This window comes from Nymphaea colorata, chromosome 1, assembly GCF_008831285.2.
Source record: "Nymphaea colorata isolate Beijing-Zhang1983 chromosome 1, ASM883128v2, whole genome shotgun sequence".
Classification (NCBI taxonomy): Eukaryota; Viridiplantae; Streptophyta; class Magnoliopsida; order Nymphaeales; family Nymphaeaceae; genus Nymphaea; species Nymphaea colorata.
In genome coordinates this window covers 37,179,523-37,204,449 of record NC_045138.2, presented here as the reverse complement: position 1 = coordinate 37,204,449, position 24,927 = coordinate 37,179,523, and the positions used below count along the sequence as shown (strand labels likewise).

Below are 24,927 nucleotides of genomic sequence, written 5' to 3'. Positions count from 1 at the left end.
TACTTATCTTTTGATGTTTGTATTATTAGCTTCTCACTTATTTTATTTTTTTTATTTTTTATTTTTTAAATTTTTAAAAATTTACGGTACTTCTCCCATATTTTTCTAGTTTTTTTCAAGTTCACCATATTATTTAAAAAAAAAATCTCACCATTTAAAATTTTGAAACCTTATCTGTGACTATGATATAATATATATATATATATATATATATATATATATATATATATATATAGAGAGAGAGAGAGAGAGAGAGAGAGAGAGAGAGAGAAGCAACAAATTGATGTCAACTAAAATTTGGGATGTGTCGCATTTGATATTGTAAATTCAACTCATGAGTCCAATCCCTCCAGCTGGAAGAGATGAGGTAGAACGGAAGAGATCAGATAGAGAGGCAGACGTTTCTAGTGGCCGGGCCTTCTCTTTGCACTTTTAAGAATATGGAAAGAATGAGAAAAATCTGATTCCATTGCCAACTATTCCCATCGGAACTATGGCTTCAAGCTATAGCGCATGGTTTCATCATGGTTTCATAAAATTTATATGATTCAACTAATCTACATCGAACAACTCCTACATTAAAAAAGATCTTGCTCAGAAAGTTTTATTCGATATTGGTAGCAGAAGAATCTGACTCAGTATTGTTTAAATGGAAAAGAAAGTACAAATATGAAAGTAACTAGAGCTACATCTCTTTTATTATGTGTTTTTTGCTTCGAGACCTCGACCAATTGATCAATTCTTTTTGTCAGGAACATACACAAGTTGCGACACTAACAGAATAGATGATTTTAACTCTGCTTAACTTAGCAATGAAGATATATGTCCTACCTAGACAGAATTTGTAACTTGCTACCGTCTTTACTATCCTCCATAGAAACACTGATTATTATGGTGCAATATCACCTTGTACATTTCAAACAGGTTGGCTTCATTGTTCTCTCATGTTACAATCTTCTTACACTGACAAGCAAGTTGAAGTGCAGCGGGGATGGGATTTACAGGCACCAACGCAAGCCCTATACCATATGCGAGATAACGAGTTCGGTAAAGGCATTGGCCTTTTTCAAACAATGGGCCAAACTCCGCTCACCCGAAAACTAAGGCCTCCTTTTTTATTATTAGTTTACATTGGCAAAATGTGTGTAGCATTAATGCCAACAATTGATCAAAGAAGGAAGGACTCACTAAACCCACATGATCACTATGTAGCAAGATAAAAGAAAAGAATTGACTTTCAATGGAGGACGAGATAAAATAATATGTTGAAAATTTGTTCCACGAATTAATTTAGTTCTCAAGATGAGGTAGAATCAAAAGTTTTGGCAATATATATATATATATATATATATATATACACACGACAGAGTTTTGTAAATAAAATTATAGACGCCGAATGTTGACGAAACAGTCAACCGTTTGCTCAAAGGAAGCCGTTGTATCTTCTCATGTCGTGGGCTTGATAACTTACGCCCACAAGAAAGAAGTCTTGCATATAATTTTTGTTTAATGTAAGTGCGTCGATGATATTTTCTACTGTTCGCCTGTAAGAATCACGTATTAGAAAGTCAGACAACATTATTCATGCGTGGATGCATGTGTCTTAAAAGCAACCACATAAATTGAATAATGATTGTTTAATCTTGAAGAAATATAAAAGGCAGGCCCTATCCAGTATACTGTAGCTTCTCACGGATAAGCATTAGCAGGAAATTGATATGAATTTCAGGTGAGCAGTTGAAGCCCTCCCGCGCCTCCTTTTCTTCCCTGCCTCTTCCTTCAACTCGACACTGCGCCCCTATCCTAGAAACATAGTGCCGACGGAATCAAATTGATGACCGAAACCTCATTGAACCTCAGGCCTAACCAAGTTACCTATACCCCTTGAGTGGGGGTGAACATGAACTCAGCTGCGCCCCAGTTCAGTCAGCTTGAACTCGGCCTGCTCGAGCTCGAGAACAAGTTGATGGAAGCAGCTCAAGCTCGACTCGGTAGTTACGTGTTGAGCTTCAGCTCAACTCGTTTAAGGCTCGACAAACTCGTTTGAATATAAGTATTGAGCTCAAGCTCGACTCGATGAAGGCTTGACAAACTCATAAACTCGTTTCAATATATCAACTTGATTAATGCTCGACAAACTCGATTAAAGCTTGAGCTCGACTCGGCAGTTACGTGTTGAGTTCGAACTCAACTCGATTATTTGAACGAGTCTACTCATGACGTCGAGCTCGACTCGTTCACGAGCCGAGCTTTAACGAGTAGAGCTGGATTCGTTGTTCACCCCTACCCTTGAGGCCGGTCATTTGAATTTGATTGAAGGCTGTGTATATGCTCTTGTTAATCCTGTTATTAAGGATACATTACTGGCAAGAAAATGAATAGCCTAAATGCCGATTTATATTGTTAAGAAAAAGTCAAAGGTAATTTTTGTTCAAAAAGTGAGTATAAAATGCATGGAACCAGACATGATGAGCAGACCAACAACATTTATGTCTATGAACAAAAAAAATATATTACTGCACTTCCTTGACCTCTCACCTTTCCTTTCTATTTCTGACAAGAAAAATTGATGCCATACAGTAAAATTGTTGATATGTCACTTCATAGTGAGTAGCAAATGCCAACTATTGAAGAATTAAAGAGTAGAGTATACTTTGGGATACAAGTGGCCCACATACTCTCCAACATGAAGAACACTGAAACTTAAAGGCTCATTTATTCCTTGCATCAATTTTTTTTTGGTGCACACTTGTACTCCATGTTCTTCCTTTGGTGTATAATTAGAAGTTTAGGCTATTCCTAACAGTAAAAGGGGCAGAAACTGTTTTGATTGTAAGGTAGTTTGAGAGCAGGGGCAAAGCCAAGGGTTGCGGGCAAGGTCCTTGCTTCCCCTCAATGGTTTTTTTTTTTAATTCACATGTAAATTTTTAAAAAATTGGTTTATCCTATATAAAAATTTGGAAAATTTATATTTTTTACCTTGTTAAAAGTTTGAAACTATTATTTGGTGTTTCGCTTATGCTTGAGTGTGGTTTTGAATTTGTTTTGTGCGCTGAGTGTTAAAATGATTTAAATGTTTTAACATTCTCAATTTCAAAAACCTTTTTGCAATACGAGAGCTGTGATCTACGAGTAAATTCCCAATAAACGACCACGCTAAAAATAAAAAAAGTTTGATTTACAGAGACAATCTCTCCAATTCATGCTGACTGATCTTAAATAGTAGCCAACTTTTTTTTATGTAGTTATACTGTATTGGTTCATGCTAGCTGCATTCATGGGTTTCCTTTTAAGAAAAGAAAAAAAATTCGATGAAAATTTTTCTTAAAAGAAACAAGCAGTTTTTTCACAACTTTTACTCGGTAAGCACAAAAATAGTCCTCAATTAAAAACTTTAATAAATAAGACCCTTTTAAAGGGCAAACATCACGGCGGTTGGTTTAGATATTTTGGAATGTATGAGCCTTAAAATCCTAATGTATATTACAATTCATCAATAAGTATGTTGACAATGACAAAAAGCCACTCACCAAATTTCATTGGCAGGCTTCTATGTAATATATAATGGAAACAAATATTCTCCTGCCATTTTTTTTTTTCAAAAGCTGGTTTAGTCTAATAACTTATGAATCACCTTTAAGAGATATTTATAAAGATATATAAATTGGTAGATCACTAGTTTGATTCTCATGTCGGTATCATCGCTAACAGCAGCAACATAGTACAAAACCCTAAAAATTAGAAAAATTTAAGAGAAAACATAGAGTTATATTTTCAAATAATAGGTTATTAACATCTTGCTTACTAAAAACTTATAAATAATTGAATTATATTGTTTATGTCAACTATAAATTATTAAATAATCTACATATTTATTTGGTTTAAATATTCCAGTATATAATGACCAAAACAGGCGAGCACTCCTCTATGGTAATAAATGTGAAGGAGCCGTGGATTTGTTATTTTTTTTAAAGAAAAGATAAATAGACAAAAGGGGGAATTGACCACACCGAACGTCAGAGACATCGATGCCGTGTGGATGACGAAACTTAAACGTCCACAAAGTTTGCGGTGGGCCCAAGCTTTGGTAAAGAGGACTTCAATGGTGGGGCCCGAGCTTGCAGACCCCGCCACAGCACGTTTGGTTTCCTGGTGGGCCCGATCTCTCCCTCTCTCTCTCTCCCCCCACTGAACGGTTTCATAATTACTTTAGTTCGGTTTAAATGAATATTACATGTTTCAATTAGTTTAATGAATGAAAAGCGATGATGACTTAGATTGCGTCACGAAAACTTGACTTGAACGAGGCTTCAAACTGACGGAAAAGAATAACATCAACTTTAATTTGTCCAATGTTATATGTAACAGAAACTTCATCTTCTTTTGATAAAAGCAAAGGTGGAAGACGTAGGTCATCACCAAGATTATTTCTGATCACGATCCAACTAGGAGCTGAACAAAAAATCATATGATAATGAACTATATAGGGTTCGTTTTAATTAACTACGACAAAGATGCTGTATGGACTAGTTTTACAATGAAAAAATGTTTACTAAAAGAGATGATATGTAGTTAGACAACATAAATTACCTGTATGATTTGTTTCACGATACATTCAAATAAAATCATATTTACCATTATGTGATAAACACAAAAGATTGTGATAACACGACTGCACGATTTATACGATACTCTCAAGTAAAATCGTGTTTACAAAGACGTGATAAACACTCAAAAATATTAAATGTGACCACGAAAAAAGTTGCCTCTTGGAAAAGAAGGATATCAATGAAACGGAGGTCGGTTCATCCTATGCACACTGGATTCTCTTACGGATAAGTCTTCCCTGATGGTGGGAGCGAGCAGCGTCTAGTGTTTCTCCCATCAATCATTTGGATCTAATTACGCCGTATAGCAACATATCATGGTTCAGTTCAAGGGTCATCCACTACTAAAATATTTTCCCCATCCGAGGAGTCGACTTCTCGACCAATAGGAGAATGACAGCATATTCGATCATTGATCGGAGAGAATTGGAAGATCTTTCCTTTGGAGGTGGGAATGAAATGAATGCACCAGCTTTGTCTAATCACTGAGTTGGATCTTATTGAATTTTATCTTTAATTGGGCCTACAGATGAAACCAGCTAGAGGGAAACCATGTCTAAAGACTCGAAGAAGCTGATATTAGATGCTCTAAAAATTAAGTTTCGACTCAAATCGGAAAGTCCAACACAACTACTTGTTTGTTTGTAAGTGTACAATATCGATATATTGGCCTTCACCACTGTTCGTAATTTCTCACCGTGCTAGTTAATAGTGTTTAATGAAACAATGACATGATCTTTACTTTGAAACCTGTCGTGGAAAGGGACTCTTCATTTGCATCCCAAGAATGACAACTTGTATTCCACGTGATCGCCTAAGAACGAACAAAATTGTTGTCATTATGCAATTTATAAGCTCACCATACGCAACAACAACTTGGATATATTTATGATCACTAGACTCAATAATGCTTGTGGGAGGCATTATCATCCACTCGAAAAAGATGAAAAATATGCACCACTAGAAGTATGCATCAAGATTGAAGTAGTGATCCGATTCCATGTTCATCTACTACGTCGTTGAACGTAATCTTCTTTGTCTTTTGCATAGGAGGAGGGAATTGTTTTTTCCAATCTAATGGGGTCCAAATTAAGCCTCATGCAATTAGTCTATAGACTTCGTTTCCCTTTTCTAGGAACCCCGTAGGGGTGTGTTTGAAAGGGGAGGAGCTCAAACACATGAGAAATTTGACTTCTCTGTGGATGGTTTTTTTTTTTTTTTTTTCATGTTCCCCAAAAGAAGCTGGGGAAGAAATCAAAAGGAATCCAGCTTTTCTACTCGAGGTAAAATTTTTCTAGGTAAAATCATCCTCGATAACTTTGAAGCATATCATCCTTTAAGAGGTAAACCCCGAATGGTCAGCCCTGGTTACCAGGTGCTTTCTCTAGAAAATCTAAAATATTGTTAATCTTTTTTTTTAATGATAGAATTGCCTCGATCAGTTTCATATGACACGACAAGTATAATATTAGGTAATTACTCGTCATAAGTAAAATGCCGTAACACTCAATTTACGCTCTCTTAACACAAGAAAGGGTAATTGTGTTTGAGCCCAAGATGCAACCAGGTCGCCTGGCACACACAAGTTTTATATTGTCGAGAGCGAGATTAAGTTTCACATCACGAGTACATTTTTATGGCCTTAGAAAGAAAAAGGAGGAAAAAGAAAAAGAGAAAAGTCATTCTCGCTGCATTGGTTGAACCTACCGTGCACACAGGTTGTCTCCTTGCCAACATAATATCTCAATCTTTTCACGTCAATTTATTTGTGCCGTCAACTTGAAAAGGCAAAAAGGAAAATTGTGGGTGCGCTATTGTTTTTCCATGTGAAACCTTGCTTGCAATGTGCTACTTCCCTTCTCTAACTCCTCCCTACTTCTTACTTGTCAAACAATCGACCGACCAAAAAGGGTCGGTACAGTGGGACACAGTTCGGTTGTGCGGCTGCTTAATTTCAATTTTCATGAGCTTCTCTTGATGCGCAAGCGAAACCCTAGCGGGCTTCTTGAGTCAAGATGGAGGACCTACATTTTTAATTTTACCCTTTCCAGAGGTGGTGTTTGATAGGACACACAAAAATACACAATGGTAGTCCATGTACATAAACCCTCCTTACTAAAAGTAAGTTGAAATATAAAACAGGGTGAAATTTTGTGTCACTAAAAGAATTTGTCCTTCAAAGACTATGTTCAACAAAGATTTTCATGTGAGCGAGCATATTACAATCTATCGTGTTGAAAAAAGAGAGTCGGAAGACTCCTCCTGCTCCCTCTAGCTTTAGAGTTTAAGTTTCATCTATATCAATGATGGTAGCAGTGCACCATTCAACTTAAGTATTTTATATCGTCCTTTTTTTTTTTTTTTACCGCTACCGAAACACCTTCTTGAAATCTAACGTACAGTCTATGAGAATTTACCTGGCCCCACATTCCTAAATTGTCAAGGACAACTTCTAGGTAGATGCCTAAATTTCGCCACACATTTGTGTTGTAGCACTAATATTTATTGGCCAACATCACTCGTAGATGCGCCGATGACGCGCATGATGTTGTCATGTTGCTTGGAATTTCCTTCATCCGTAGCTCTTGGTGACCCCATTTCCCCCTACCCATCGTTTTCCCCACTGATATTGTTGGATTTGATCACGTCAATGCTTACATGTTATTCTTATCTTATTGTATCCATACCACCATGCAAGCCTGTCATCACACATCACACCTCTTGTTGCCATTCTATTAAAAAAAGGAATCAACTCATCCACAAGTCAACCTCTCAAACGCCACAGTTCCCAAAACAAAAAAGAAGAGGAAAAAAAATCCCTCCGAGTTTCTTTTTGTAGGATAATATTTACAGAAACTTAATTACATCAAAAGCGGGGACGAATTCTTGCGACATTAATAAATAAATATGCAGAAACAGAAGAAGAAGAAGAAGAAAAAAAAAAAGGAAAGTTAAGGAAATCTGGAAGAAAGAAACATGGGGAATCGAGCTCGTGATTTCCCTTGATCGAGACACCAGAGTCTAGGAATTGGGACTGCATCAAAACTTGGGGACAAAGAATCTTTTTTGCTTTTTAGGATGGATGTATGAAAATGGAGATCGATTCCGTCTCCGCAGTGCTTCAGTCGAGATGGGTATGTCGCCTTTCGGCCCTTTAGAGCCAAAGGGCACCAGCTTGCTTGAGAATTGGGACGAGCTCGCCGGAGATGTGGGCAGCCATCAGACTGTCCAGGCCGCCCAGCAGCCGGCCGCCGATGAACACGAGGGGGAGCCCGCCCTTCAGATCTCCGAACGCGGACCTCAGCTCGTCCTCGACCTGCTGTTCCTCCTCCTCAGGCAGGTCGTACACCGACGGATTGACGCCGAGGCTGAGCAGCAGCCTCTTCACCACATGGCACATGCAGCAGGCCCTCCGGCCGAGCACCAGCACCGTGTTCTCCGATATCAGTTTCCGGACCTTCCCGGGGGAGTTCCCCAATGTCGGGTTCTCTATAAGCAACGAACGCACTTTGCCGATGGAATTGTCCGGCAACGGATGGAACTTCGCGGAGAGGGCTGGCTCCGTCGCCAGAGGAACCGGCCTAAGGCCAATCTGGTTTTGCATTGTGGTGGTGGTGGTGGTGGTGGTGGTGGTGGTGGTGGTAGCGGTAGCAGCAGCGCCGGCGACGGTGATCAGAGAGTGAATAAAGGAAGAAATCCAGGAGAGAAAGGGTGGGGATCGATGAGGCGTAGAATCAAAGGGAGGGGGGGTTGGAGGCATTTATATGGGGGGTGGGGAGGAGCGTGGTAATATCGGGGAGCCGCTCGATCTTCTTCCTTCTTCTGCAGGAGACGTCATGGGGTAGTTACGCATCTCCCCCTCCTCACGCGTCATGTTACGTATTACTGATGCATGTTTTGCATCATCTTCCTCAACGTATTGTCTCGTAGTGACGTAGACGGCTCTCTCTGCTTACAGGTTTCTCTCTCCCTAGAACGGGTCGTCCTCTCCACTGAAGATCTATCCTTCCATCTGGACGTCTACCCATGTTAAGATTAATAAAGAAGGGGACAGGAGGTGACGTGGGGAGGGGGTGCTGGCGCCCACACACATGCACGCAGGCATGGGGCCCCATGGAGGGAGGTAAAAGGTTGGTTCACAGCCATTGCCCTGGCTTCGCGAGGATGACGCAAACAACTCCATCATCCCAAATTGAATATCGCCCTCTCCTCTGTCCTTTTGCTGACATCTATCTGCTTTCCGTGAGCTGCCATGCAGTGGGCTGTATATCTATCTTGGACTCAACCTTTTTCCTTTTTCTTTTTTTCCATGGATTCCATCCAACCCACACTTTTTTTTTTTTTGCAATTTCAGTTTCACCACCACCAAAAAGTATAGATACTTGACAACTTTATTTGTTTATAAATCTTTTTGAAATTTCTTACAAATACAATAGTGCACTTCAACCCGTCTTTTCTTTTTTTGTTCTCTTTATCTATGAAGTTTTCCCATATTTTGAGTGCTATGCTTGTTGAGTTTGTCGATTGAATCCCATCTATTTGGGGCTCTTGAATTACCAAGCTTAAGTTCATGAGATTAATGCCTCATTTTGTGCCTTGGAAATGGTTTTTAAGGAGAGTTTTGGGTTATGTTTAAAATTGGACTTGTGAAAAAAAACTCAATTTTGATAAAACGTCATCCGTCATTAAAATAAAATATCATTTTTGTCTCGATATCCAAATCAACCCATCTATGTAACTATTTTATAACTATTTTATGAATATGATTCAAAGGTTGAAAAAAAATGTTTTATGAATCTACTTCAGATTCATAAAAGAGTTTATATTGTTTCATTTGCTAAACATGCATTATGAGCTCGCTTATCAGTTTCAACACAATGTGAGTGTTGTATGAATCTTCTGAGACAAATTCACAGTGTTCGTATATCTATCCCAATCTTTTAAACAGATTCAAGAAACACTTTACCAAACGCCCCCATGCATACCTAGTTTGACTGGCGGAATTGAACATGCACCCTTGTGTTTACCCCACCATCCCACCAATATCTAGGGCCTTGGCAGCCCCGTTTGTGGTGGTGGTTAGGCCAGGTTGCAAATGATTTACAAATAGTTTTTCAGATTTCGATGGTTGGTGGGTCAGGATATGATTTTAATGAGTTTAACTGATGACCATAGTCAAAACCCATTTACATCCTTACTTCAAGGTTATTAATGGAGGGAGTAATGTAAGCTCGTGCATTGGATTCTATCTTCAAAGAAAGACAGGCATCAACAGTTGCGAACAGGAAGGGCTTAGGACCATCAGGTACCACATTAATGTACCATGGCATTGATGGGGCCGTAGTCCTGTGCTTACTGACCCTGGCGCCTCCGACCGGCAAGACTGTTTGGTGAACAGTCTGTAGATCATTATAAGAGGTTGAAGAAATCATCCTCTCAGCAGCAAATAGCCGGCCGACATAAGATGTCTTGAATGAACTGTAATGGAGATCAGCCTGCTCTAGTGTTTGGTATAGAAATATAAGAACCACGCGTCCAGTCTGTATTGAACTTCGAGACGTAATTTTAACATCAAATTTCTACTGAATGATTTTAACATCAAGTTTTTACTGAAACACAAACTTGGTAGAACCCACTCAGATTTATTAGTCGCAGCTTGTTGATTACTTGCCATTCGGTGAAGCAAGGGGTGGAGACAGAAAATTCTACATAAGGGACATTAATTATAAAATATAGAACATAAAATTTTAAAAGGGCATGAATATATAAATAAGAAAAATTACTTTGAAGTATTAGTATAAAAATAATCAAATTTTTCATAGGTCTATGTAGGTTGGCTGCATCCGCCTCCGCCTCTTGCTGAGGCTCTTTAACTTGATTAATTTTTTAGATCTAAGTAGAATGACAGGTGCACATCAAATATACAATTTTATCAAACCCAGAGATTTTTTTTAAGTAGATCTAAAATCTCTTTCATCTATCTAATCAAGAAGAGTAGAAAGAAAGAAAAAATGTCTCAAGGAACGTAGCATAACTGATCAAGCTGGTGGTAATTTTTTGTTCTCTTTTCTATGTGACAAGTTGTAATCCTCCTGCTCACATGAAAGAAAGAAAGAAAGAAAGAAAGAAAGAAAAGAGAGAAAGAAAGAAAGAAAGAAAAGAGAGAGGAAGGCCCTACTTTAGATCCATAAATTACAGACTCAAGGAGACGAAGATTCTTTCTCCTAATTCATGCATCTTCCAAACAAGAGGAGCAGTAGGATCCTTGTTCATGAATCTAAGATCTCAAATCACCTCAATTTCGGCAAGGACTCATGGCATGCGGGCTTGCCGGCAGAGATCTAAACCAAAAAATGTGTGAAGCCTATAAAGAATTGATAGGGATCCTATAGAAGGGAGTTCTAAAATCTACATTAGCTCCCCCACTTAGAAACTCCAAGTTACTTCCGACTCTTGATCTCTTTCAACGTAAAAATCTTAAATCTCAATTATTTACAAATAATGCAACAATTATATGCGAGTGCACCAACTTTGAAGTGATAAAGGCAATGCCGCTGAAAAATTTTAAAACAAATTAAAATGTTGGATCGAAGGGTGGGAATTAAGACCGTCCGATCTTTCTCGGATCGGACGGCCCGCATTGCAGCCTTATCCAAAAGGCGAAGATATGGATGGTGGTGGTGCCGGTAGTCAAAGGGTGAGCAGCTCCCTTTAAGGAGAAGGGTCAAAATCTACATCAGCCCTGACCTCATCTTTTCTCTTAAATAATTGTGAGTGAGATTGGAGGCGGGGTCCTAGTCCTAGATTGGAAATAAAAAAACAGGACAAATTTCAAAGACACACTTGAAAATTTGGTAATAACAAAAAAAATACACCTTTATCTTTTATTTTCTTTGAACAGCTTAGATTTTAAGGAATTAAGCCTCGTACACGGGACTTTTGAGTTTTCGTTAGGCTCCAAAAACAAAATAATGAAATTACCATTCATGGTAGAAAAAAAAATGACCGCTAAAAAAAAAAAAAGATGAGAGTGAAAATCCTTAAAAGAAAAAACTTCTTTTTTTTTTCAAAAAAAATGAACCCGCTCTTCTCCTAAGCAGGTGGAAAGACGGATTACTTCCGTCGTTGTTATTCTTATTGCTAAATTCTAAAAAGTTTTTCAAAGGCAACAGCACGTCCGCCTAACGTCATGACGTACATAAGGCGCCGCGCTCACACACATATATATATATATATATAAATAACAATAAAGTAATTACTTTGGGGCACGGTCTTCTTCTTGGTGGGGCGGTGAACCAACAGCATTGACTCGGCCATGTGAATGTGCGTGACGCGTGCGTGCATGCTTGCCTTGGATTTACGTGTGTGGGAAATGGGTGTTAGGTTAAAGGACGCGTCTGCTCGTGCACACGCTTGTCGCCGGAATGGCTCGCCGGAAGTGTTCGCCGGCTGCCGGGAGTCCGACTAAGTCTCTTGCTTAAATTTTTTTTTTTTAAAAAAAGTACATCTTACTGATGGGATGGAATTCTTTTGGAAGAAAAGAAAACGAAAGAATGACAAACTATAGCTGGTAAGAACAAGAATCTTTATCAATGTTGTCAACGGATGTATGAAAGCATATCCAAATTCAATGCCCATCTTCCAACGACCCTTTTATGATATGCTTAGAATATTTCTGGCAAGAAAACTGATGAAACGACACAAGAAATGTTTGCGGCAAAGCCGTTCACATCAAAAGGGTCACGGTTTTGAATCCTGTTGCAACTAAATCGAACTGAAAATAGTGATAACGTGACACTTTAGTTGAATGATATGCTATACTTTTGAACTGTATGATATTGGAGATTTTATATGAAAGCAGATTATTGATTATTGTAAGGTTGCATTTAGATTTGAGGGTGCAATAAAAGATGTATTTCCCAAGATTCAAACTAAGGATCTCTGTAGTGTGGATCTTAAATCCATGTTACACGTTAAAAACCATAAAGGTTGGATTAAGAGGATCCAATTTTAAATCCATGAATTTGAGATCCTAAGATCATCATGGATCTGAGACCCATGTGAAACAAAAAAAAATGACATGAAAAGTCTTTTTTCTATGGAATCTTGAGACCACAACTCCATCTATAGACTTACGAAAATTTAAAAGACAGTCTTGGATGTTATAAACCAAATATAGATTTTCTTCGGCTTATAAATGTATTATATCCATGCTAGTTTAGATTGTACTGGTCCAAGCATATTAACTTTCAGATTGGTTTATTCAAATAAATGGCACATAATATACGATCATCTGTGTGCAGCCCACCATATAAATTTCTAACTAAAAAAAAAAAATGTTTGGGTGACAATAGAAACAGAGTTTAGTAAAAATCCATGAGATTTTCAAAACCATGTTTACTAAAAATTCACAGAAAATGTTGGTTTTATCTTCTCAACCAGACACCCAATCATGTTTCAAAAACTAATTTAAAAATAAATTTAGCACAGACTCGGGTTTATATATAACATCGTTTTTTTTTTTCTGGGTGTCATCCAAACACAACCTGTTTGTTCTTGAAATTTTGAATTCAAACTAATTTTGTACGCCGTTATTGTCTTGAATATGTTAAAGAAGAATTTGTTCTTGAAATTTTGAATTCAGAAGTTGTTGGCATTTGAACTCACATGCTGTTCTTCCACCGATCTTAGAAAAAGCTGGAATTTACTTTTCAACAAAGCTTTTTCACCCTTCTGGCGCGTGAAATCTTTTCAAAAGAAAAATAATCAGGTCGTCCTTTCCGGAGCCGGCCATGTTTTCTTCAATTTAATTTTAAAAGACACCGCGTTTGTACGAGCCGGTGAAATTTTGCCGACCTTTGTCCTCATACATTTTCACAGACGCCAAATTATTTGACTTGTCCAGGCAGTTTGTTGGATTTTCTCGCTTGTTTTTTTTCTTTTTTTACTTTTAACATTTTCCAGTATGTTCTACAAGGCCTTTTACCAGGAGCTTTAAAAATTAAACTGTAAGCGCATTTATGTCGTGAGGCTGAAAAAATTTTGATTTTCTCAAAAGAACATGAAGAAAAAGAATTTTATTTTACCCGCGCTCAATATTTATTTGAAGAAAAGTATGAACAGTATCAACCACTATCCATCAACCATCTCATGGCATTTGACGGATGAAATTCCAGAGATGAAAGAATAGTGCTTGAGCTCTCTTCTTCTTGGAATATGAAGAAGAAAAAAAAAAAGGTACATTCTCCAACTTATTATACTATATAAAATTATGTTTTATATGTGTGTGTAGGTCATGCCACACATTAAATATAACTTTTTTAGATATGAAATCAAATCTATTAGGAAGAAAGGTTGGAATTCACTAGATCGATGGTTTGAGTGCAGTATGAAAGTAAGCAGGATTGTTACAGTAGTATCAAAGCCGATTCAATACTCAGACTTATAAAAATTATGTAATGTCATGTTGTGAATGTTGCTGAATCGTTAAAAATTAAAAATTCATCATTAAAACAATTATGAATCCTAACTACAACACTACCATTATGGATCCTAGATCGATGGTCTGAGTGCAGTATGGAAGTAAGCAGGATTGTTACAGTAGTATCAAAGCTGATTCAATACTCAGACTTATAAAAATTATGTAATGTCGTGTTGTGAATGTTGCTGAATGGTTAAAAATTAAAAATTCATCATTAAAACAATTATGAATCCTAACTAAAACACTACCATTATGGATCCTAACTAAATCACTGTAAACTATTGCTATGTCATAAACTACCGCTAATCTTATTGTGACAGCTGCTTTTTTAAATGGCAAATCTTTAGTTTAGTTTTTAATGTTTCCCATAACATCTGTCACCCGGCAGAATAGAACTCCCATCTTCGAGTAAATCAATTATTTAGTCCTAACCTTTTTTACTTTTATGTCAAGTACATTAATATTTTCCCTTGTTATTATTATTATGCACAGGAGTGCTTTTGCTTTTTCCTGTTAGCTTCAACGGTCCGTTTTTTCTCGGCGGATGGAAGGAGTGGGCGTGTGGCTCACGCCCTTCTGCTGCCGTTGCGGCACGTCACCGCCACTCAGATGCCGTCATCCGTCGGTGGTCGTTACGTCGGCTTAAACGGTCTTCCACGCCTCTCTTTCTCTCGCTTTTTTGATGGGGCGGCCGCTCACTATTGCTGCACGACATTTTTCCATTTGTTTTCTGAATTATTCATTAAGACAATTTTTTTTATAATTTTCTGTGACTTTTATTGGAAAAACATGATTTATTAACGCATAAATAGCTCTTTCTTGATGTCTAATACGCTAACAAATTTTTGATTTGAGATTTTAAATTTTTCATGCATGATTCTATGCCATTGACTACCTGATTTCCAATACGGTCTCAAGGAGCTTAATGAAGCAGCTTGGGGCAGCTTGGGTTGAAAAAGCAAGTACTTAGTTTACAAAATGAAGAATGGTACCTAAGTTGAAGGATGCACTGTTGCAATTGTCGCAGCCTAGCACCCTAGTGTTTAGGAGAATGGGAGGCTCTTATGCCTCATTTTCGAATGATGTGTTGTTAATCTCTTGCGCACCTCAATGATCGCATTCCTATGTCACTGTGAATTGACCAACTCAGTTCTTAATCTAAGAGTTCTGAAGTAGCCTCTCATATTAAATTTTTGAACTGAAACTATTTTTTTATTTGTACACATTTTCTTTTATGAAAATTTAAGATACCAGTTATTTATGCTTAACTCTGTGTCGCGAGTGATTGTTAAGAACAAATATCAATATGTCAATCAAAGTAAGGTGAGGATTGAAGAGTGAATTTCTTGAAAGTAAGAGGCGAACTTGAATTGAATCACTTGTATATGTTTAAAACTTCTTATCTAAGCAGGGTGGAGTCGAATACAGTTCGAATTAAACTAAGAAACAATGAACTGATATGCTTAATCTTCGGGAACACATCAAAATAGTAAACCTCATCTGTTTATAAAACAGACAAGACAAAGCTTATTTCAATATTTGAACCTAAAACTACGTAATTATGACCTTAGCAGATAATATCAAGATTTAAAGAAATCTTAAATCTAAAAAAATAACAAAAAAAAAAAACTTCCGGATGAATCTTTACGTACGTAGGCCGGTGAACTTTTTAATTTGCCTTTTACTGGCGAGTTATTTTCAAATTCTCCTTTTTCCACATGCATTTCGCTAGAGGTAACTACCAATCCGTCATGCAGATGACGAAGGCCTGCATCATCCGGCATGCCTCTGTTTGTTAACGTCGCATGCGCGTATTCTTCTTCGCTTTTACTTTTAAGGCAATGTTTGATAGATGGGGACATTCTTTTCCTCAGTAGGAGGAGAAGAATGTCTCTGCCTCTCTTTCATCAGCGGGTCGAGTCTAGGTACATGGAACGGCGTTCCCTTGACCCGGACCCAAGCTCTCATAACATAACTGCTCTTACGCTAAAAAAATTTCACTTGCAATCTTCAAGCACTAGTAAATATTTTGTGAGCAAGTGTTCAAATAACAAGTTCTAATTAGGAACATCCGACTTGACTCAATGAGGTGAAGTGCAGGTGTGTTCCAGTGCCCGAGTGAAAGCCAAAGCTTAAGAGAGGACGACAGAAATTGTTAAAACGGTTGGCTGGTTTTTGAAATTTGTAGAGTGCTTGCAACATGTGCCATTCCATACTGTTGAAAGATTCACATTCGATCCTGAAATCGTTATTATTCACAACATTTCTCTGCACAATCATGTGGCACAGCTGTGGATCCCAATAATCTATATTACAAAAAAATAAATAATTTTAAGCCTATGATTCATAAGGGACGAAAACGAAGACGCTCTTCCACTGATTCCGATAGATCTGTTAGGTAAACCGGAAATTTGAATTCTTGCTCCATTTGCAAGGGCGGTGCTGGGACCCCTGGTGGTGAGAACAGTACACCATAAACTTTGAATTGAACTGAACTTGCCAGTTGGACCAACTGCCTACAACTCTTCATTTCAAACCTCACATCGTAAGAGTAATAATAATAATCATAACAACAATAAGTTTGATCGGATTTTTATCTCAACAATAACCACATTTCATTCTGGATATACATATACTTAAGGTCTTCGGATCTCGATAATTGATGCTGGATTAACAAATCTAGCCGTGCCTTTCGCTTGGCAATGTAAAACTCTAAGGTGAAAGCCCTTTGACTGACACCTAATATGTATGTTCCCGATCGCTAAAGTGTTAGGATAACCGTTTGGCAATAGTAACACGTTGTTATTGTCATATAAGTATGCTTCAATATCATGGTACAATAATAACTCGTTCTTGCGGCCAAAAGAACCTGTAGATCCTGTGAACTGGACATGAGATAACTGTCAAACGGTGCATAGATTCGAAGTAGTGATTCAGCAGTTGGTAACAAGGAAAAATGCCGATTAGTTGAAGACCCTCGATTAAATATGAACATTGTAATCTTGATCACGCAAAGATTAATTGGCTTGATGATTGACTATAGCGAGTAAAAGTTGTGATGTTTGAAGTTTGAACTGAGTGGATCCCTAGATACTTGGCAGTCAGGTTTACTTGATCTTAAGAAGAGAAAAAGAGAAAAAAAAAAAACAAGAAAACTTCTGCAGTTTTGTGCTTAACTTTGCTAACCATGAAGGTAACTGAAGGAATAATGATAGTTTCATGTATAATTTCATCTATTCTTAATATAATACAAGATATGTTGCTTTTGTAGCAGTTTTCAGCAATTTTTCCATCTCATGGTTTTCTATTTAACATTTTCTGAATGGCACTTTTTTTTTCTCATTTTACTTGGATTAGAAAACCACCAATGGCTTTTGCAACCTTAGCAGCGGCTTATATAGGTGGATCCATGGAAGATCATCATTGAGTACAAATAAGAAAATAATGCTTTGTTTGAATTTCAAAGTTCAAAGAGTAGCTTTTTCTTTTTTAATTTCAATCAATTCAAAATTAAGCCCATGAATCTTATTCCAATAAATAATTCATGGGTAGTTCAAGATACCCACTTGAGGAAATGATTGTTATAACAATCTATATGTATGATATAGAGTAGGAACAGATATATATGTACAATATTAATATTTATTATATTAGGTATTACACTTTCGAATTGTAAAAAAGGGGGGGAGATTCCCAATTTTTCTTAAGATCCCCCTTTTTTTCTATTCATGTCATACATCGCCTTTATTTGCCCAGTTAATTACGAAGATTCATAATTTAGATAATAAATAATTGTTATCCATTTATATTCTGTATTTCATCGAAACCTACGACTGGCCGCCTATCAACCACCGACACCTGTAGAGGACCCAAATTTTTTGTTTGATGGGACGTGGACGCCATGAAACTTTTCCAGGTCTCAGGATTCTTTCGTTTTGATCTGCCTTCCATGATGATTCTTTCGTTTTGATCATGACAGCTTAGAATCTTATTGAAGCTGAAGCATATGGGTTTCTTCAGGTAGTCAATATAATTGATTAGGAAAAGAAGTTGTCAACATTGATTCGTATCAGCTGCCACACATCGGTAAAACCAAAATGATTCTAGCCGATATGCAAGGGGAATTTTAAATATTCTTCGTTTTATTAGATGTTGAAAATATGCATTGATTATCTTTAAAGAGAAACATAAGAAACAACCTAACTACAAAGATGATTTCATGTCCAAAAAAGTTTAGATTTAGTAAACAATCTTATTCGCCCAACACGACTGGACTAATAATTTTTAATGTCTTTATAAATTAATCTATTTGTTCATTCAAAGCATGTGTATTCTATGTTCATGATCTCCAAGTTGGAAACTGGGAAGTGCATCTAAATTATGTTTATTGAAAAGAAACGCCTAAGCCCAAAATGAACTAGTCTTTTAATTTTTTTAGTGTATATTTACAATTGACCTCCAACGTCCAAAGCCGATTGAGTCTCGTTTTAAGTAAATTCATAATTTTAATTGGTCAGGGAACATGCCTTTTATGGAAGACTGAAACAAAATGAATGAGAGAAAAAAAAAAAAAAAGATATGATATTTTAGTCATATAACGTCATCTAGCATTAATTAACATTTTTTTCTCCTTCATTTTCTCTCAGTCTTTCATCCTAAAAATATCAACGATTAAGATGATTTCTTAAGGGTCTTTCCACTTATACAATACCAATTTCTCTTGTAAGAACTTCAAACATTGTCGTATCCCAAAACTAGAGGATTTATTTAAGAAGCTTGAGAAGAAAGTAAAATGCCATTAAAAAAAACTGCAAAGTAGTATTAATGAAATCGTTTAAATGGCCACTTTGAATCCAAATTGTGGGCTTGAATTTCGAAACTTCATGAAAATGGTCCACCCAGTTGTATGTTGACCTGCCATTATTGGCGGCAACTGTGCCATTATGGCCCGGGGCGCTAGGCCAGTTGGGTCCTTGGGTCGAAAAGTGCGGCCATCAAGCTTATGGAAACTGAACTGGGGTCTGACCCAGCCCTTTTACACTGGGCTACGTCACCACCCCCCAAAGAGAGCTCGACTCAATTGTAGTTAGCCTTGGATCCATGGCATGTTGCCAAGATTGTTTTATTTAAATACATTATTGGGGACAATTTTTCTTTTTCATGGTTGATAAAAGCAAAGTGTTTTTATGAGTTGAAAGTGATTCAATGCACTTAAATTGAATTCATTTGGTTATGGATAGACGGTTCATCCCGTACTTTCCATACCATTCCGGGCTTGTCAAATGGATATTAAAATCTAAATTGATAGGGGACAGGTAGGGATCCGGTAACTTATAAACCTCAGCCTAGTGTGAGAGTGAGTCAGGTTATCAAAGTAATGTTAACTTTAACACGAGCGATCGACAAAGTCTCTACCAAACCAAGTATGGCTTCAAAGAAAACATGCAGTTCCCTATATAAGAAAAAAGTCTAGGCCATATACCAAGATTTGGGCGACCAATAATATTTCCTTATACAATTAACTCATTAGAAAATACAATTAACTCATTAGAAAGGAAAAGGACAAACAAGAAAGTTCTCATTTACAATCCCATCTTCATCTCTTTCACTTCATAAGCGGGTCTCGCTTCTTCAAGTTTATGACATAAATTAACCAAAATTTATCCCTCCAATCCAAACCTGCCATATATATATATATATAGAGTACCATATCCCGAGTCGTGTTTGATTCTAGCTATCACAATAGCATAGAATATACTGTTCACAGGCTTTCAACACATATGTACGCGAATCTTTAACTAGCACACGGTTCACACGCTCCCAACACATATCAATACGTTGACAGTTTTACGTTCAAATGGAAATGATAATTTCAGACCCTAGGCTCATTTGACAACCGTAATAAATTGTTAGGATCACAAGAACTAACTCAAAAAACATGGGTAGATTTATGAAACACTGTTGATACATGAATTTACCATAATTTTTATGAATTTACCACAATTTTTGAGAGGGTTCGATAACAATATGTTACAGTTACCAAACAAATTTGAACTGGGTTCCATTAATTTTAATGACTTTCGAGTTGGGTATCATTGGCTTAGTTCTACAATTTTTTTGTGCTTATGAATTACATAAATGATTATATTTTAGACCAGTTCCGAATAAGAGCAGGTTTAATCATCTACTTAGGTAGATTTCTAAAACTTGCCTGAAATTTTCAATATCACTAATTTGTTCCCTCCCGATCCCTGTGGATGGATGGTGCTCACCAAGGAGAGTCCATTGTCTATTGAAGCTCACAAGGATGAAAGATTCCATCTCCACCTTAGAGGTGGCAAACATCTTAAATTCTTTACACAATATGCACCGAGTAAAGTATGAAAATTGTGTAAACCAATCATAAGTCACTTGATCAATTTGATTGGAAATTCAGGCACTGCCTATAAAAACATTATTTGAAAATTAGAATACAAGTTTGTCATGAAGTTTAACTTAAAGTGGCAGAAAGCAAAATTAAGCAATTCTTAAAAGACAATCAATGATCTAAAAAAATTGCAGAGAAAATGTGTTCATAAGTTAAATCTCTTTTTTCTTTCTCCTCCAAAAATGAAGGGGTTGGCTGGTTGGCTTCTCAAGGGGTAGTTCCGATCTTAAATGGAACTTAAAATCCAAGGAACCTGATGTCATATACGATATGAAGAAATCAGATGCCTCTTCACAGCATTTGTAATTGTAATTAAGACTGTGTAAAACTAAGAAGAAGTGGCGGTTGAGGATGACGGTCAGACAGGAGAGAGACTTTTCTTGTAAGCCACTCAAGCCCACACAAAGGTGTGACCTCTTAACTCCCTTCTCTTCCCTTCCTTTTCTTCAGGGCTCTCCTACCTCCATCGCCTTCCTAGCAAAGGTGAAACGTCTGCTGCCACAGTTGCCCCATGCTCACTCAAGCATCAGCCCTCAATCCCTGTTCCCTCGCCTCGTATCCTTTTCACATGACCGACTCGCCTAGACGTCAATTCTTTTATTGGTAGAGGTGACTTAAGAATCAAGTAACCTACTAATTTATTCCTGAGGAAGACCAAAATCTATACGACCCTTCTTCCTTGCTCATCTTTGTCTTATCTTGAATTTCAAGAGAACCCCCTCTCTCTATCTCTCTCCGGCCTCTCTTATAGTTGAAAGATCGTTTGCTCTTTGCCTCTCTCTCTCTATTGGTTTGGTTAACAAGTTTCCCTTGTTGGGGAGGGAGGGGGCTGGATAGTGGCACGAGAAGGCATGTTCAGGTGGATCAGGAGAGGAAGAAGATGATCAGAGACGATGAGAGCAGCAGCTGCCTGCAGCAGGAGGACGCTTGCACCAGGAGTTGCCCTTCGTGCGGCCACCCCGTCCGAGATGACCAACGCCTCGATCGTGGCGACAAGGTTCGTGCTCACTTGATATATATATATATATATATATATATATATATATATATATATATATATATATATATATATATATAACAGAGAGATTGCTTTTCCTTTCGAGTGGTTTTATGATAATTAACAATTAGTTCTCTCCCTCTCTCTCGTTGTCTCTGTTTGTTGAATGAACAGGTTATAGTGCTTCACAATTTGCCGGGATTGCCAGCGGGGGTGAAGTTCGATCCGACGGACCAAGAGCTCCTGGAGCATCTGGAAGGGAAGGTGAAAGGCGACGCCTCCAAGCTCCACCCTCTGCTCCATGAATTCATCCCTCTGATCCAAGGGGACGAAGGCATATGCTACACCCACCCGGAGAAGCTTCCTGGTTAGTGATTGATCAATTTTGGTTCGTCAATGCTTTTCTTCATGCATGCACAGCTTAAGGATGTTCCCGCTAATGTGGACACGTTAATTGGTATCGGTCGGCCTCCAAATTCTGAACTTCTTGTTACAACCGGTAGATCTGGAGAAAAAGTTTCAAGCATATAGAGATAAAACAAAAAAACTCTCCATCGTGTCAATACCACAAGGAATTGCAGAACCACCATCTTGAAAAGAAAGATCGTGACTTCTGGATCGGTACACCACAAGGGTTGCAGAAACACCACCTTGAAGATATCGTGATCGTGAGTTCAGGATCAACATGCCGTCCTATTCAAGATATTTTCGAATTATGTGGACAATGTATAGGCAGCAGGTCAATACGTTGTGCTGGACATCGCCGAATACGTAGAGGTTTAAATGGTTTTTGATTTTATCAACGTAGATTAAATCATTCCGAATGAGTTCGTCCTTGTCTTTTGCCGCGTGGGACTTTTCTTGTTGTTCAAGCAACAAATAAATATGATATCTTTACTTTACGTGGGACCGACGGACAGCACCATCCCTTTTCTTCAGCCTTGACAAAAAGTGATTTATATATATATATATATATATAAAAGAAAAAACTTAACCGACTTAGTTATTTATATAGGTTTTTTTTTTTTCTCAACGTGCCTGACGAAGGCCAAAGTTGGTATTCGGCCGCCGGAAAGGTGCGGTCCCCTCGGTTCCAAAGCCCCTTTCTTGAGGGGCACCGTGATGGCATGTGGCCTAACCATTTGGCATGTGGGATTCAAAAGTAGCCCCTTTGTCTCTTCTCTCTCTTTCTAGATATCGTACGACCAAAAAAGTTTGTTTTTATGAAATTATAATGTATACATAAGCAAATAAAAATATAGCGATAGAGAGATTTAAAACCCTTGATTCATTAGATATAAGAAACAAAAGCTAGTAATTAATATATCAAGTGCTTTTTCTTCGCTTTTGAAAACACATACTGCATTTCGTAAACCTTAATGGTTCGAGTTTGATTTGGTCTACATCTTTTGGTATCAACTGGTAGAGATCTGTCCCTAACTTGTTCTGAGCCTGTACATATATGTTACACCTCTATGTTGTTTTTGAAATTCTATGCATGGGATGTTTTCTAATTTGGGTGCAAATTAGGTTCGGATTGACTATTATTATTTTCTATTATTCTTCGGTTTACATAAATAATATAACTGATATCTATTTATTTCATTTTTGGATCTCTTTTATCAACTTAACGAGCTTTTTCAAAACCCTCCCATTGTACGCATCAATTTCATAGCGGATCACTCACATCTTCCCGAACATATACTGCATCATAAAGCTGATTTCGTTGGACATCGCCCTTATATATATCCCAGTTCATGCAATAGACAATACTGTTTTAAGTAACTCCATTTATGTTACTCCTTCGTCTATAAATGAATTAGATCAGTTACAGACGACGAAAGGTTTTAAGTAACTCCATTTATGTTACTCCGTCGTCTATAAATGAATTAGATCAGTTACAGAAGACGAAAGGCTGAACTTTGATTGATGATTGCTAGTGCCAATGCTCACTCTCTTTTCTGATCTTTCTCCATCTGTCGAATGATTCTTTCATTGTTTCTACACGTTTGATAGAGGACCTTTTTTCTTTTTATTTGAATTGATAAAATGAAATAAAATATCATATGCACTACAGAAATGGACATGGATTTCAGTAATAATTGTAATATACAATAAGAATCTAATCATTTTGCATGTTGGTATCCCATTAACAGGCGTTAACATGGATGGTCTTTCTCGCCACTTCTTCCACTACCCCTCCAAAGCATACACCACAGGAACAAGGAAGAGAAGAAAGGTTCAGTCAGATGAACAAGGTGGAGAAACAAGATGGCACAAGACGGGGAAGACGAGGCCCATCTTGGTTAATGGGAAGACCAAAGGCTACAAGAAGATCTTGGTGCTCTACACCAACTATGGCAGATTGAAGAAGCCCCAGAAGACCAACTGGGTCATGCACCAGTACCACCTGGGGTCGCAGGAGGAGGAGAAAGAAGGGGAGTTGGTGGTGTCCAAAGTCTTCTATCAGACGCAGCCGAGACAGTGTGGTGTTTCTGCACGTCATATCGGCGTCTCCGCCAAGTCGAAGCTTCTTGGTGTGAACTCCAACGCGGCTGCTGGGATTGCGGATTGCTACAGCAGAGGTGTAGTATCAGCACAGCCATTGATGAAGGAACTGGCACAGGGTCATCACCATTTGAGCCTGCACCAGCCCAGCTACGACTCCCCAACTACAACGGATCAGACTTTTAACCAAATGCCCTCCCCACAACTAACACAGAAATTGCCTTTACAGGTCGACACAGCATCATTCTTGGCCTAACCCATGACTCATTCTCTCTTTTCTGATCTCTCTCCAATGATTCTTTCATTGTTTCTACACGTTTGATAGGACCCTTTTTCTTTTCTTTTTTTGACAGAATAAGATTGATTGCTATTAACGGCAGCTATATTGATTTGTATCTCAGAATATACTTTGTATTCGAAAAGTTGATCTGTAGATAGAACACTTGTTGTACTCTAAGTATCATATGTTGTTTCAAGTTGTACTTGGATTAAGAAAGGGATCTTGGGAAGCGAATTATGGATCTTTGTTTTGCTTCGAGCCAACATGCAGAATCTGGCTCTATCAATGTTGTTCGGATGAATCCGTTGAAGGAAAGGCCTACATGATTAGTAGCACGAAGCTTGTGGTAGAGAAGATTCATTCCTCACCCTTTCACGGGCGGCAACAGGCTCCAAACGACAAGATAATCATGTTCATATATACAAAAGAGAGAGAGAGAACAGGACATATCCCGGCTGCTTACGCCACGGGCCAAAACCAGACCAAAGTTTTTCATTTTACAATGTAACCTTACAGGTATCTATAATTTTTGGAGTTATTCAACAAGAAACGTATGGTAAGTCAATCGTCTTTTCAAGTTTAAACAATCAAATTATAATTCATTTACGCCGACACGATGCAAGTATG

At 37.8% G+C, this 24,927-nt stretch overlaps 2 protein-coding genes across 2 annotated transcripts; one reads left to right on the top strand and one right to left on the bottom strand.

The window, feature by feature from the left end:
• Positions 1 to 7,415: 7,415 nt before the first annotated feature.
• LOC116263532 (glutaredoxin-C9-like) lies at positions 7,416 to 8,586 on the bottom strand. Its single transcript, XM_031643275.2, has one exon. It carries the CDS (start codon positions 8,365 to 8,367, stop codon positions 7,762 to 7,764), a length of 606 nt encoding a protein of 201 aa, XP_031499135.1. The 5' UTR covers positions 8,368 to 8,586; the 3' UTR covers positions 7,416 to 7,761.
• Positions 8,587 to 21,185: 12,599 nt separating this feature from the next.
• LOC116262174 (NAC domain-containing protein 73-like) lies at positions 21,186 to 24,480 on the top strand. The gene is made up of 3 exons (XM_031641317.2): positions 21,186 to 21,512; positions 21,687 to 21,879; positions 23,669 to 24,480. Exons 1-3 carry the CDS (start codon positions 21,396 to 21,398, stop codon positions 24,274 to 24,276), a joined length of 918 nt encoding a protein of 305 aa, XP_031497177.1. The 5' UTR covers positions 21,186 to 21,395; the 3' UTR covers positions 24,277 to 24,480.
• Positions 24,481 to 24,927: the final 447 nt, after the last annotated feature.